The sequence below is a fragment of the Eupeodes corollae genome, chromosome 1, assembly GCF_945859685.1.
Source record: "Eupeodes corollae chromosome 1, idEupCoro1.1, whole genome shotgun sequence".
NCBI lineage: Eukaryota > Metazoa > Arthropoda > Insecta > Diptera > Syrphidae > Eupeodes > Eupeodes corollae.
Window position 1 is genome coordinate 129,269,156 of NC_079147.1, and position 15,029 is coordinate 129,284,184.

A 15,029-nucleotide genomic window follows, 5' to 3' on the forward strand; every position below is an offset into this window, starting at 1 on the left:
TTAAAATTTCTGTCATTGAAAAAATTTAACATTTGAAACCCACCGACAAAATTTTACTGACAGAAATCTATCATTTTAATTGTGTGAAATTGGAACACAAATCAGTGGAACGATTCGTTTTACCTTTGAACATAAAGTATCAGCTGTTCAGGAAAATGAATTTCCGTCCGTTGTAGAGAAAAATAAATGCGCAATTACACTTTTTTCTCAAAAAACAAATTCTTTGTGTGATTTCCGATAGATGATTATATAATTTTCATTTCTAATCAAAGGGAAACAATGTCTTGATCGATTTCAGTGATTGTAACTTAAAATATGAAACATCGAATTTACAATAATGACTTTAATTTATTCTTGAATATTCAAACATGTATGTTGATGTAAAATATAATTTCAATTGTCAATTTCTTATTTAATAAAAAAAGTTATGAATTTAAATTATTTATTTCAACTATATTATTTTAAAATGTTGGCCTTTAAGCAGTGAAAGCAAAAAATTTGGTACGATATTATATCCTTCTATTTGTCTGTTTTAACCAATTAACTTCGAATTTGGATATTTTTATTTTCAGTTATTAATTTTGTTCATGGGCCAAGCATGTGTTTGTTGTTTTTTTGTTTTACTCCTCAATTTAAGAAAATGCTCCCCAAAATGATAGAAAAATACTACTCTTGAAATTTTCAAAACGACAGCACTGCTCACAGCAAAAAAACATGGCATCGTTTGTCTTCAACAAATTATACTAGATGTCAGTACTTTCTATGTCAGAAAAAGCTTATCTTAACTAAATACAAACAGATGGCGCTAAATATTTCATAACTTTTTTTGCCACTGTGCCTGAAAGGGCTAGTGTAGCTAATTTGAAGTGGAACCATTTTTATTCAAATTTTGTATGGAAAATTCACACCACTAGCAGTCCATGTATAGTATGTCAATGATGTAAATACTATCAGACATAGTACATGATGCAAGGTATCGCTCATTAAGTTTGGCAATTCTTCCTGATACCATATCCATAGCTAAAATGGTATGAAGTTCATTAGTTGAAAATAACCTTGGAAGCTTCAGAATCATTTTCAGAATCTTATTTTGAGCCGTCGTATATTAGAGATTGCACAATTACCTCATACTGGTGAACCGTAGTACAAGATAGCTTGGAAAACAACTTTGTATATTAGAACTATATAATCGGTGCTAGGCATTGATTTGCGATTAATGAAAGGATAAAGAATTTTAACTGTATGATTTATTTTCTGAATCGTTTTTTAAATATGTAAGCCAAATGTTAATGTTTTATCTAAATGCAATCGGAGATATTTTGCATCAGGTTTCCATCCTATACTTGTGCCATCAATAAGAAGATTATTGCTTGGTAAAAAGCAAGCTTTTCTTTTTCGAGTGAAAAGATTGCTTGCGTTTTTTAAGCATTGATTTTTATTTTCCAGTCATGGAAGTAGCTTTGTATAACATTTAGACTAGATTGCAGATTAGTTCCAACTGAATCCGAAGAGAAAATGTAAGTATCATCAGCAAAAATTGCTGCTTTACAAAAAGGAAGTAATGGAAAATCGGAAGTAAATATTGAGTATAGAATAGGGCCTAAAACTGATCCTTGTGGTACACCGGCCGTTATATCATATTTTTCAAAAAACCAGTTATTGACTGAAACCTTAAATTTCCTCTCAAGTAAAAATGATTGAATTATTTGAATTAAAAACACTGGGAAGCTGAGTATCAACAACTTGTGTAAAAGCGCATTATGCCAGACCGTGTCAAATGCTTTTTCGACATCAAGAAGTACCATACCTGTACTTTTACCAGACCTTAAGTTACTTTTTATGTGTTTAGTAATTCTATGTACTTGAACGTAAGTAAGCAACAAGTAAGTTGGGTTCTCATCCATTTTCTTTTAACGAAATTTCGATGTTTGATCAGATTTAATATATGATTTGGTAGTAAGTTTATGCTCTCAGAACTAACCACTCTTTTGGGAACTGATTTGCCTATGCTTTCATGAACAGCATTTGTGAAAAACGTGATACTTTGATCAATATCAGATACATCGGAAAATTCGTTAAAAGTTGTGAGATTTGACAATTTTGAACTTACTTCACGTTTGTATTTAACCGAATCAGCTTTTCTCATATCTAAAATTTAATTTTTATTTTCTAAAGGTGATGAAAAAAATTAATTACCACAGGAACCTAGTTCTTTTAAGATCATAGGTGAAAAATAGGTCTAACGTTGACGAACTTGATCTGTGATTATATGGGTAGTGAGTAGGATGTGTAAGAAACAGAATGTGAAACGGGTGCCTACAGTGAAGATTCTCAAGAATATTTCCCCATGCATTTGCACGCAAGTAACCCCAATTCCTATGTCTGCAATTAAAATCGCCACCAATCAAAAAGTTACCACGAATACTTATTTTTCTTATATCATTATTTAAATAATAACAATTGGTGAGGTTAGTTGGACCGCCAGGAAAATACACAGACAAAATGTTTAATGATGTGCCATTTTCGAAACGTATTTTAATTCCTATTTTTTCTATTAATTTTGTATAGGAATTAATTCATGTCAGATACTTTTTTTAACTACCACGGCAACACCGCCCCCTTTCTTTCATTTCTATCGAGACGATAACAAAAATAATTGTTGTCACATAGTTTATCATTAAAGGATAGCCAAGTTTCAGATAATAAACCTACATCTACATCATGCTTATTAAGAAAAGCAAACAATTTTAATTGTTTGCATCGAATGCTTTTAGCATTCCAATATATAATTTTCATGGATGTTCTATTCATTTCTTGCTATACAAATACTTAACAACTAATTGTGCAATTGTGTTAAACTGATCTGCTCTCGATCTACAATTACTCAGCAAAGTTATCATCTCCGCAGTAAGCTTATTTATTTCTTCCATGGAAAAGAGATCTTCAGAATTATAGCTGACAATGTTGTTGTTGGCTCATGTTCCACACTCATTAGGATTAGCTGCTACTGAAACCGGTTTTACAAAAGGTGAACTCTTCCATTGATTGGGAGAGGAGGGAGATCCGACACGTTAGGTTCGTAAGCCTTTTGCAATTTTGTTGAAGCAAGAGCATGACGTTTGTTTTTCGAAGAAAGCTTTTTTCTCATTTCGAAAAAGCTATTTCTACTCATACAAGAGAGATCAGTGGGTTTTATTGCAATTAGCACATTTGATGTTCTTTGAATTACACTTCCTCGTCTCATGGTTGTTAGAACAGATTGCGCAGTGGGTCTGACAATTTTTTTCTCCGTGCCCGAACATCTGACAGTTGACGCACTGTGTACATTTTAGCTTTTGGCGGCGAGCAAAATCCAATTTTACTTGGGTTCTAAAAATCGATTTAAAATTTTTCTTAAGATCATTGAGTCGAATGGAAGCACGTTCAAGGAACACTTCATACATGATGTCAATGAAATGTTAATGTTGTTTTTTTATTAGTTTAACATTAACACATTTTAATCCAAGATTAAAAAGTTCAGACTTTAATGTGTCGATTGGCATTTCATCGAGACCAAAAACAATGTCTTTAAACGTCAGCTCTGTTGGAAGGTCATGTGTAAAAATTGCCAATTTTTAATTTTAAGTGCTTCACAAATAAGCTTATGATCTTCACTTCGTTCACATTTTATTTTAATGCCAATTGACATTTTCTTTATGTAATATTTAAACTATTTTAATTTCATTTAGTAAGACATGAACACTTGTTGAAGTTTGTTGTACAACGCAAATGGCCGGAATTTTAATATGGAATGGAATATTTGGTTCATCACATTCAATGTCAGAGTCTGAGCCAGGAAGACACTGTAGGGGAGTTAAACGACCGTACCGATTGTTATGGTCTTCTGGACCCATTATTCGTTTTTTTTTTGTTGCAAGACAATTAATGTTATCAACTGAAGGCACACAGGAATGGTTGAGAGCTGTAAGTCACTAGGCCCTGGTTAACAACGGACTGTTGCGCCACCCAAATAATTTGTATTTATTTAATGATTCTGGGGATGATTGGATACCAACTGATGGTGATGGTGTGTGCTCTTTATTCTCCATCAAGAATTCTGGGTTCTTGAACGAAATGGAGTTCTTCAACTCTTCAACTGTACATTCTCCAGAAAATTAATCTGCTGGGTTAACCAATGTAGAAACATGTTTCCAAATTACTCTCTTTGTTGTTTCCTGAATGTCTGCTTTTCTTTTCCAGACAAATGTTTTTAATTTTGAAGAGAACAGCATGGTTGAAACACAAACTTTTTTGAGAAAATGTTCGACATGATGCTTCAAAGACAACACGTAAATTTGTAGACGCGCTATCTGGCCTAATGACGCATTGATGCCGCGAATAGGGACTTATGACCTAGAAATTGAACACAGTTTAATTGATTCTTACTACCCATTCTTTTCGTTGAACTGCATCCATGGGATAACATTAAGTGCTTTAAAATGTGCTAATACGACTCAATGTATTTGGCGGTGACATCATAAAGTTTACTGATATCGTTTTAAAATTGTACTACTTTTTCCTTAGAGCCGGATTAATGAAGATTCTTTTTAATAGATTTAATATTGAGTGTAACAAATTTCTTATTGATTCGCTCTTGTATATTGTTAACTAGATTTTGTTAAAGTTCGATGGTTTCAATAATAGAAATATCTATTTTAACAGTCGACGTCAGCTTGCAAAGTATCACATCCTTGGTAGATTGCATTATTCAATACACGATTAGTACATCTTACACACATTAAGTTTTGCTTGACTTAAAGATTCTAACTTTGTTAAAAAGACACTGCTAGTACCTTTTCTTTTCCGGCCTCCAAAATTGGTGTTGCAATTGTCGGCGCAAAAGCGAGTTAATTTTGATAATAAGCTGTTTCGTATCAGGCTTTTAACAATAAGCTCGACAATTATTTAAGTTATAGTTTGCAAGGAATTGACAAAATCTCCAAGATTAATTCTAGCCGTGAAAAGTGCTTTCTCAAATAAGCCATTCGGATTTGACTTAAGATTGTACGTTCCCTCCATGTAAATGTTAGAGTCAAACTATATTTTTTGATTCAATTTAATTGAACAATCAAGTGAATTCAAAGATTTTTGGTGATAAATTGTGTGGTAGGCTGTTATTGCTGCTGCTTTTTCTTTTGATTCGCTTCTGCCAAAGTTACAACAAAAGAATTCAAAGTTACCGACGATGTCACTTGTGGTTTTAGTTGCAATTACAAATACCGCAACTCACCTCCTAGTCTTCTTTTCCTATTTTGCAGGAAGGAACCTTTTCCTTCTGTAACTCGTCAAAAGTGGATGTGCATTTTCTTCTCGGCATTGTGTGTAACTAAGAGTATTTTATAGAAAAATTAATTAAACACAACACAAATTTGCAATATATGTACACATTACTTGAAACACTTTTCTATAAGTATTAAAAATGTTTGTGTTTTCAATTTTCACTTCTAGCGAAAGTCTTTATGACATTCACTTCGAGTGCAAACCTATCTGATATAGGATAATTTTTTTTTGACATAATATTACAGTTTGAAAGATGTGTTCATTCATTATTTTATTTTCGCAATTATTGGATTCGTTTGGCCACTTTATTTAAATGAATATCGATTTTTTTAAGCGCACTGTACCATACTTAGTAGTGGTACTATAAAAAGTACATGTCTGGGAAAACCCGGACGTATGGCAACGCCATACAAATGTATTAGCATACATTTAATTTTTTATTTCAGATTATCAGCCCGTGTGCTGTTAAGTATTCTTGATAATCATTTATAATTTTAATCAAATATTGGGATAAACATCTTTTAATTTTAAAAATCTTACCGGTGACCAATCAGAATAATCCCAGCATCCTTCTCGACAGTCTTCATTAAAATGTATTTCATATCTGGATTCACAAAAAGAGAGGTCAATAGGATGTGAAATATTTGTGTCGATGTATGTTTGTATACAATTAAAAGTCTTTTGTCTACTTCCAAGTGTTCCACATGAGGCAGAGCACGCTGATATACTTGATATATTTAACCTGAAAAAAAGCGAAATTGAAAATTGAATATAACCGAAGAATTGAACTACCAATGTAAACTATTATGTTGTATGCATACATTTGTACTGATTATGTGAAATGAGGTAATACCCGTGGGACGATGGTTAGTGCGTTGGACGTTAAGGAGAGAACAAGTGACTAGAAGAGATTATTAGTTAATTTTTAATTAAAAACAGAAATGTTCATTTTTATAGTTTTTGAAATTAAGAAAGCAATGTGACACAGTTTTAAATAATTAAACAGTAGCCTAGTAGAGGTGGCGTCCGAAGACAGTCGTTCCTTGACTTTCGTAGAGAAAAGAAGTTTTTTTTTTTTTTTTTTTTTTTTTTCAAATTCATTTTTATTTAATTCAATCTTAAACCTATCTTAAAGCTAGACAAAAATTCATAAAACTAGCCTAATTATCCATAACTTACAACTAACTTAATGGTCCCATACGGACACTCTAAGTTAAACTATAACACTTAAAACTAATGCCTTTCGGCCCTAAGATCTATTTTACTTCATTTAAATTTCATTTCATTTATTTTTGTATTTATTAGAAAATTTGAACAAAAAACTAATATCAAGGTCCTTTTTTATTTATTTTTACTTACAAACTACTTAAAGTTAGGTCCTTAAATAAAACTTAAAACTAACTTAAACTACCTATTCTACCTATAAACTACTTAAAACTAGAACAACCACAGCAGCAAATCTAACATTTTTCGTTTTTATATTTTATTGTCTTTTTTGTACGTTTTTTAATTTTTTTGTATTTTTTTGTTTTTGTTTTTTTTTTTATATTCCATGTTTTTTTTTTTTTTTTTAATTTCTTTTTTTTTTTTTTTTTGTATTTTTTTTTTTTCGTGCCACCATGCCTATTCTACTTAAAACTAAACCCTAAAACTATAAAACAAGTATGTAAGCCGGCCAAGGCTTAAAACCCCATCCCGACTACCCACTATCAAGTGCCGATTGAAGCCACCAAAACTGGTTCTCCTGCTTCACCCTATCAGTTCGGTCCCGCTCGGACACAGCCCTACTGAACCGAAGGAGCTCTGCTCCGCCTTGTGCCATGACGTCCCGATTGTACAGGAGTCGCCTATCCACGGTTCTTCGTCTGACGTGGTAGATTAACGGAACTGCCAATCTATCTTGTATCAGACCGCATCTATCTAAAAAGAGGAATGCCTCTGGGGGAATGAAGCCGCTCAAGCGTGCACTCTCAAAATACTCGTCGTTCCGATAGAACGCCCCGAAAATTAAATTGTTGGTCGAAGACATAGCTCTTGCAATGTGACCTCGAACGAGTTTTATCACGAAATTGTCAATTCTGTTGATTCGAGCCCCGTTGTATAGGACCTCGTTGGAATAGTAATGCACATAAGAAGATTCGGCTGTTCGATATAAGCCGGTACAGCGTCGTAAACATTGCCGCTCGAACACCCGAAACTTCTCCATCTGGGAAGGGGCAACGTTGAACCACACAGGACAACCATAAACGATCATTGGCCGTATGAGGGCCATGTAGCAAATTACCTTCACTCTGGGGTCAAGCCGACTGCTAAAAAACAGCCGTTTCGTCAGAGCGAAGGCTCCTCTGGCCCTGGTCAGAGCAGCATTTATATGTCTGTCGAAATATAAATACTGATCTAACCAGATACCGAGGTACTTCAATACACTTTTGCTCGCTAATGGCTGCCCGTGAAGATCAACGATGACCATCTTGCGCCAATTCTTACACGTATCCCTCGTGGCCCCAGCCAACGGAGTCCGGAACAGAATTGTCTCTGACTTCTGGACATTTATTTTCAGTTTCCAGTCGTCGCAATATCGCTGAATCTTGTCGAAATCACGCTGCAAGAGAATTCTAATAACCTCAACCTTTCGGGCCGTTGTACGCAATTAGATCGTCGGCGTACGCAATTGCCTTTGTAAGACTACCTATCAGATCGCTGGTGTAAATGCTGAAGAGAATCGGCGAGTTCACCGCTCCCTGTTGAAGACCATTTTTAATTGAGAATGTTGTGGTAAAAGTTACATTGCCACTCTTGACAACAAACTTTCTACCGTTAAGCATATCATAAAGTATATACAACAATGGCTTGTTTATTCCAAGCCTGCTCAGTTTTAGGTAAAGACCCTCTAACCATACGGTGTCAAAGGCCTTTTCCAAATCAACCAGAACAGCACCTGTGCATTGTTGTTTTGATTTATTCCATTGGATATCAGAAACGAGTTTAGACGCAGCATGAATTGTGTCATGACCCGCCTTGAACCCGAACTGTTTATCCGGAATTATTTTGTTGTCCGCAGCCCACTTAGTCAGAGCCCTATTAATGATCTTTTCGAAAACTTTGCTGATGCTCGGAAGAAGACTTATCGACCGAAGATTTGACGGGTTGGAGTTGTCCTTTCCCTTTTTCGGGAGAGGATGAACCACAGCGGTCTTCCAATGCACTGGATAATATGCATTATTCAGTGCATTATTGAAGAGCGTAGTGTATATGTCAATTGCTTCCATCGGTAAATGTCTTAGTACAACGTTGGATATACCATCGACACCTGCTGACTTTTTGTTTTTTATTGAATTGAAGATGAGCTGAAGCTCAACCTTCGTCACTAACAAGGGACTTGGTCCCGTTTCCTCGGCGATTATGGCATTTGCCAAGGAATCGTCATTGAACCGCATGAAACCGCGGTTCTCAGATCGCCAATGTGTGATATCATTACGGAGGTAAAAGTGATTAAGTAGGGCTCTGTTTTCCAGGTCGTGGTTGGGGCGAATGCTAACATTCACCTTGTACACTTGCTGAAAAGCAGCTCCCACCGCCTCTACTTTTTCCTTCGGATCTTCAATTATGTAAAAGTCATCGTCAAAGATGGCTTCCTCTGGATCTATTTGCGCTGTCCTTAGTACGTTTCCGTTCTCTTCAGTTCTTTGGAGTTTAAGACACGGAAGGTCATTATCGTTTTTTTTCCTGAATATCTTGTTGATTTTGGGGAACATACTAGGGTCACTCGAATTAACTGACCGGATCTTGCGGTCCCAGTACTTGTTAATTGATAGCCTGTAGTTCTCCTTAATCAACAGATTGACATTTTTTATTGACGATTTCAGTGTCCTAACCTCCAAGTCGCGTGGGTCTGTAAGTCGTCTGTGCAAGTTTTTGAGTCTGGTCAGTAAGCCACTCTTGTGCCTACGTAGTGCGTCAATTGTCGCGTTTCTGAAAGCGTCCATTTGGTCCCGTTCTTTGTACTTTGGGATTGTCCGTTCCATCGTTCGTTTTATTGTTTCGTCCATCTGTTGTAAGTGTTGGTCGATTTCTGTATTTGTCAGGTTTCTGTTGTTTGGTGGGGCTATGTCACTCGAACGAAGTTCTCTCGCTAGGGAATTGGTGAAACGAGGCCAACGCATCTTACTGTAATTGTAAGAATGCGTTGCAACGTATTCCTCCAACTCCACGCGTTCGTTCGGAATCTGCATTACAGCAGCCAGTCCGCAGTGATCACTGTCGTACTCGACTGTCTGTAAGCAGTTTCGAGGGTGATTACCCACTTTGTCTGTTACTGTCAGTCTGGTGTCGTACAGCAAAAGATCCAGAAAGGAGCCGCTTCTTGGATACGATGGCCTTTCAGTAGCCAGCAGGTCGACACCATATTCAACGCTGTAAAGATTCATCAAATTAAAAAGATGATTACCTCTGGGATTACTATGTTGATTTCCCCAATCTTCATGTTTTGCGTTCAAATCACCGGCCAAGATGAAATAGTTTTCTTCCAAGCTCAGTTTCAGTTCCCTAAAAAGAATCTCGAGTTCTGAAGCAAAGTAAGTAACCTGCGGAGCTCCAGCCGCATAAGCCGCAATCATATACATCCGCTTCCCTTGAGTGAGAGAGATGCATACAACGCAAACTTCTAGCGTCTTGAGCTTTCGCAATTCATTATTGTATATGACTTTATAATTAATGCCTTTTCGTATAAAGAGAGCGACACCACCCCCTTGAGTGGAGTCGGGCCGGTCTCTTCTTACGATATTGTAATTTTTATGAGTCAATTTGTGTTTGTGGTTTAGCTTAGTTTCGCTAGCCATAAACACATCGGGACTGTAGTCTTTCAACAATTGGAACATATTGGCTCTTCGTTCAATCCTAATCAGTGAATTTACATTCACAGCTAGGACTTTTAGGCGCGTCTCCGGCAGCGCGCCCATTATGGTCTAAATTGCGCCAGGCCAGGCAACAAAGAGTAGAGATGATCTACCCTTTTGCCTTGCTCCTTTATCTGACTTGCAGTCCTGTTAGTTGACCTTGAATGCTCAACAACAAGGCTACAATGTCAGGCTGCACCTCTGGTGCCTTAGGCACAGGGGCCTTTGGGGCAACCGTTGGTGGAGCCTGTCTCGTGTTTCCACTCCCTGACACCATTTGGGCGTAAGAGAATTTAGGATCCACGAATTTTTGTGTTGGAGCCTGTCGAACTGTTCGACTTTTTTCGGCTTTTTGACTGGCCTGTTTTTGCTTCATTTGTTGGACCTTAGGGCAACCCCTATAGTTAGCCGGGTGCCCTTGGTTTCCACAAAGGACACACTTGAGCAGGGTCAAATCCTCAACCCGCTCATTCCCCAGCTTGCACTCTCCTTCTTTGTGGGTTTCTCCGCACCTCACACAACGCAACTGCATATTGCAGTTGGCATTGGCATGGCCAAACCTCTGGCACTTCGTACATTGTAAAATGCCGTCGTGCCTTTTTTTATGTATCCCATCGTGCAGTTTGATAGTCGAGAGATGTGATTTTCTTCACACTATCAAAACTGCTTTGGGGCGATAATGTTACCAAGAACATTGGCAGCCTATAACCCTCCCGCCTGGACTTCACCGTAGTGAACGGCTTGACCCCGATAAAATCGAGATCGTCCGTGGCTTTTTGACGGAGCTCAGCTAAGAGCTCCTCTGGTTCCGTGCAGGAACTTATGCCCTTCAGAAGGACCGTCTGGAATTTTTCGCTCTTAGGCGTATAGCTGAAGAACTCAGCGGTGGCCTGTTTCAGCACTTCTTTAAGTAATTTGTATTCGGCCAGTGAGAAGCACTGTACCGAATACCGCTTTTCTTTTTCATTCAGAATATTGATTAAAAATTTGCCATTAGTGGCCGACTTACATACCTGTTTCAAGTCTTGCAGGTCAACCCGGTAGGTCCTAATTGGTGGCACCTTCTCCTTCATGGGCTGTGGTTGTTTCTGGTGTTGCTGCTGTTGTTGCTGCTTCTGCTGCTGTTGTTTCTGCTGCTGCTGTTTCTGCTGCTGTTGTTGCTGCTGCATTGCTTTACTTGAGGTTGATGGGCCCTCAACATTTGGGCCTGTGACTGCTGCTGGCTTCTTTTTATTTTGCTCCGCTCCTGTGTTTTTGGGAGCGGGCTTATGTTGTGGTTGTTTTTGCTGCTGTAGTTGTTGTTGCTGTTGTTTTTGCTGCAGTTGTTTTTGCTCATGTAGCTTTTGCGCTGCCTCTTCTTGTCGGCGCGCCTCTTGTTTGTGCTTAAGTGCACTGAGGAGGGGCTCTATTTCTTCCTTGAGCTTATTGAGCCTTTGCTCGAACTGGCTGATGGCTGCCTGTTTGGTTTGCAGGGCCTGCACCAGTTCTATTTCATTTTGGAGGTCCACCACTACCTCCAAAGCCTTCGTTGTCGGCGGGACTGGCTCTGGCTCCGATAGGATTAAATCCATATTCGGAGGCCTGAAGAGCCCCTCTCCACCTTCAGACACGTATTCAGTTTTTTCAGACTCTGCGTAGTCTGAAAACTCGCTCTCGGTGGTAACTCCTCCTTTACCACCCTCCATTTCTTTCCGCATGTCCCGCCGCTTAGCAGAGTTGGCCCTCTCCACTTTGTTTGGGCTATGCTTTTTTAATTTTCTTTTTTTGATAGTTGCTGCTGCTTCTATCCAGTGGTCTGATGTTTGACCAGATGTTGTTGCTGTTGTTTGTGGTGCTGTTACTGGCACCACCGTAATATCGCCTGATGTGTTGGCCGAGGTATCTTTCGATACCCCAGCTTTCTTCTCCTTAACCATTTGCTTCTCTTCCCAATCGATGAAATCAACAATTTCTCGATTATGAAAAAAAGCAATAATATTTTTCGTCGACTCCGCCCGGGATTCGAACCCACGACCTCTGGATTCGTCTGCAGACGCCACCTCCACTGAGCTACCGATGTGTTTAAAAAATTTGTGGCAATTTGCCAACTTTAGATTGACTAACACACTTTTTGAACTTGTTTTTCTTGAAAATAAAATAAAAATAAGCACTTCTTCACTGGTTGGAAGCCAAATAACGACTGTAGAGAAAAGAAGTGATTAATAGTTAATTTGTAATTTAATTTTAAAAAGTGCATTTGTAGTGTTTACCAGCTAAGAAGGCAGTGTGCCAAAGTTTTGAGCAACTAATTGGTAGCCCAGTGGAGATGGCGTCCGGAGTAGTCGTTCTTTGACTTTCGAAGAGAACAAGTGCTTACAAGTGATTGGTAGTTAATTTGAAATTAAAAAGTGCATTTGTAAGATTTAAAATTAAGATGGCAGTAAGCCACAGTTTTAAATAATTTATCGGTAGCCTAGTAGCAGATACCTCTGCAAATACATCAGGTGATGTATGTGTGGTTCTGGCAGCGTTACCTCATATCACCGCTAAAGCATCAGGCCAGCAGTCTGATCCGATTGTACACAACTACAAAAAACAAGAGGAAGCGGGAAACACCACCAAATCCAAAGTGCTGATACGCGTGGCGCTATGAGAAAGGGATGGAGATGGACAAGACGAAACTGATGACGTCGAATACTGAGAACTCAGTGGTTGACGATGAAATTGATTACGTCTCTAAAAAGTTAAAAATAGGTCTCCGAACAATAGGTTCGAAATCCTAGCAGAGCCGTAAGGTGTTGGAGGTGGATGTATATAACCAAACAACAATCAACTATAGCAGCAACAGCAAAAGCCAGCACAAAATCACAGGAGCTTAAAGAGATCACAGCATAAAACAGCCTGACATTGTAGCCTTGTTGTTGAGCATTCAAGGTCAACTTACAGGGCTGCAAATTCAGATAAAGGAACAAGGCAAAAGAATAGATCATCTTTACTCTTTGTTGCCTGGCTTGGCGCAAGTAAGACTATAATGGGCGCGCTGCCGGAGATGCACCTAACGGTCCTAGCTATGAATGTAAATTCACTGATCAGGATTGAACAAGGAACAAACATGTACCAATTGTTGAAAAACTTCAGCCCCGTTGTGTTTATGGCTAGCGAAACCAAGCTTAAGCCTAGTACATACTTGTGAACCATCTCGTGAACCCATACAAATTTCAGTTTTTGGTTCACCCGTGAACTTGCTCGTGAAGCTGAGTGGAGAACAAAGTGGAGAGTTTTCGTTCACGGGCAATTCACGTGCAAAATGTACGGGAACTGTTGGTGAAGCTTCACAACGTGTACTCACAAGTGTGTACCAGTGAGCAATGTCAAAAGTTCACTTTCTCCACTGGCGAACGTTCACTTCACGAGGAAGTATGTACTAGGCCTTAATCACAAACACAAATTGACTTTTCATTCTTCTTTATGCGAAAAGGAAAGTTCAAGAGGCTAGAAGTTTGCGTTGTATGTATCTTTCTCACTCAAGGGAAGCTGATGTATATGATTGCGGCTTATGTGGCTGGAGCTCCGCAGGTTGCTTACTTTGCTTCAGAACTCGAGATTCTTTTTAGAGAACTAAAACTGAGCTTGGAAGAAAACTATTTCATCTTGGCCGGTGATTTGAACGCAAAACATGAATAATAATTTGATGAGTCTTTCCAGTGTTTAATATGGCGCCGACCTGCTGGATACTGAAAAGCCATCATATCCAAGCGGCTTCTTTCTGGATCTATTGCCGTACGACACCACATTGACAGTTTCAGACAAATGAGTAATCACCCTCAAATTTGCTTGCAGTTAATCCAGTATGACAGTGATCACTGCGGACTGGCTGTCGTAATGCAGATTCGAAACGAACGCATGGAGTTGGAGGAATATGCGCTGACCTTGTTTCACCGACGCCTTGGCGAGAGAAATTCGTTCGAGTGACATAGCCACACAAAACAACAAAAACCTGGAAAAAGTAATTAACGAGGGAACAGACAACAACGAAGTAAAAAGAACGTGACCAAATAGACGCCTACAGAAATGCGGCTATTGATGCAATGCATGTACACAAGAGTGGCTTCACAAACCTCCATGGCAAATCTGTTGCATGAAAAATTAAAGAATCTGGCCACTAAGACAGACATTGATGGAATGGCGGCGGATATTTTAACATTAAAACAAAGCAACAAAACTTAGGATACGGAACTACATAAAATGGAATCTCGTTGCCAATTGCTCGGAAGTCAATGACAGCTTCTTGATAAAAATACAACTGAGAAAAATTTGGTGGCGCAAAGGGCACGGTGGAAAAGCAAAAGCTATTTTCTTCGACCTCCTACAGACGAATAACACGGCAAAAATAGCTAAAGCGCGGCAAATCAGTGTTAGTAATAGGACAGCTAATATCATTGTAGAAATGGTTGACAGAGAAGATGTCGTTCGCATACTTAAAGCTAGATCTAAGCTAAAAAACACTGGCACTTCAATACAAAAAGACTATCTAGCAGCAAGGGAACGCAGAAGACGAATAAATAAACTCAAGGCGAGCATAGTTGCGAAGCATGGTGATCTTAAAGTATATGTGCGGAGAGATACTCTTCCAGTCAATGAGAAGAAATTTTCCTTTGGCAAAAATGGAAAAGTGAAAGCAGAAGCCGAAGAAGATTTGTTGTGGATAAAACAGTATTATGATGACAGCGTGGATATGACAGCTGATGCAGCAAGATGCTCTTACAGGGGAGCTTTAGGTGATATTGAGAAAGGTAGTTATTCTCAAACTGTGGAATCGTTTTTAATTGTAATGCC

At 38.4% G+C, this 15,029-nt stretch overlaps 1 protein-coding gene across 6 annotated transcripts in view; it reads right to left on the bottom strand.

Moving 5' to 3' along the window:
• Positions 1-15,029, bottom strand: part of LOC129953659 (A disintegrin and metalloproteinase with thrombospondin motifs 9) — a 161,069-nt gene that overhangs the window by 22,373 nt on the left and 123,667 nt on the right. For all 6 annotated transcript variants that reach the window (XM_056066985.1, XM_056066984.1, XM_056066987.1 and 3 more), the window contains exon 19: positions 5,860-6,061. In XM_056066985.1, the coding sequence (XP_055922960.1) occupies positions 5,860-6,061 (202 nt within the window). The remainder of the gene's footprint in view (positions 1-5,859; positions 6,062-15,029) is intronic.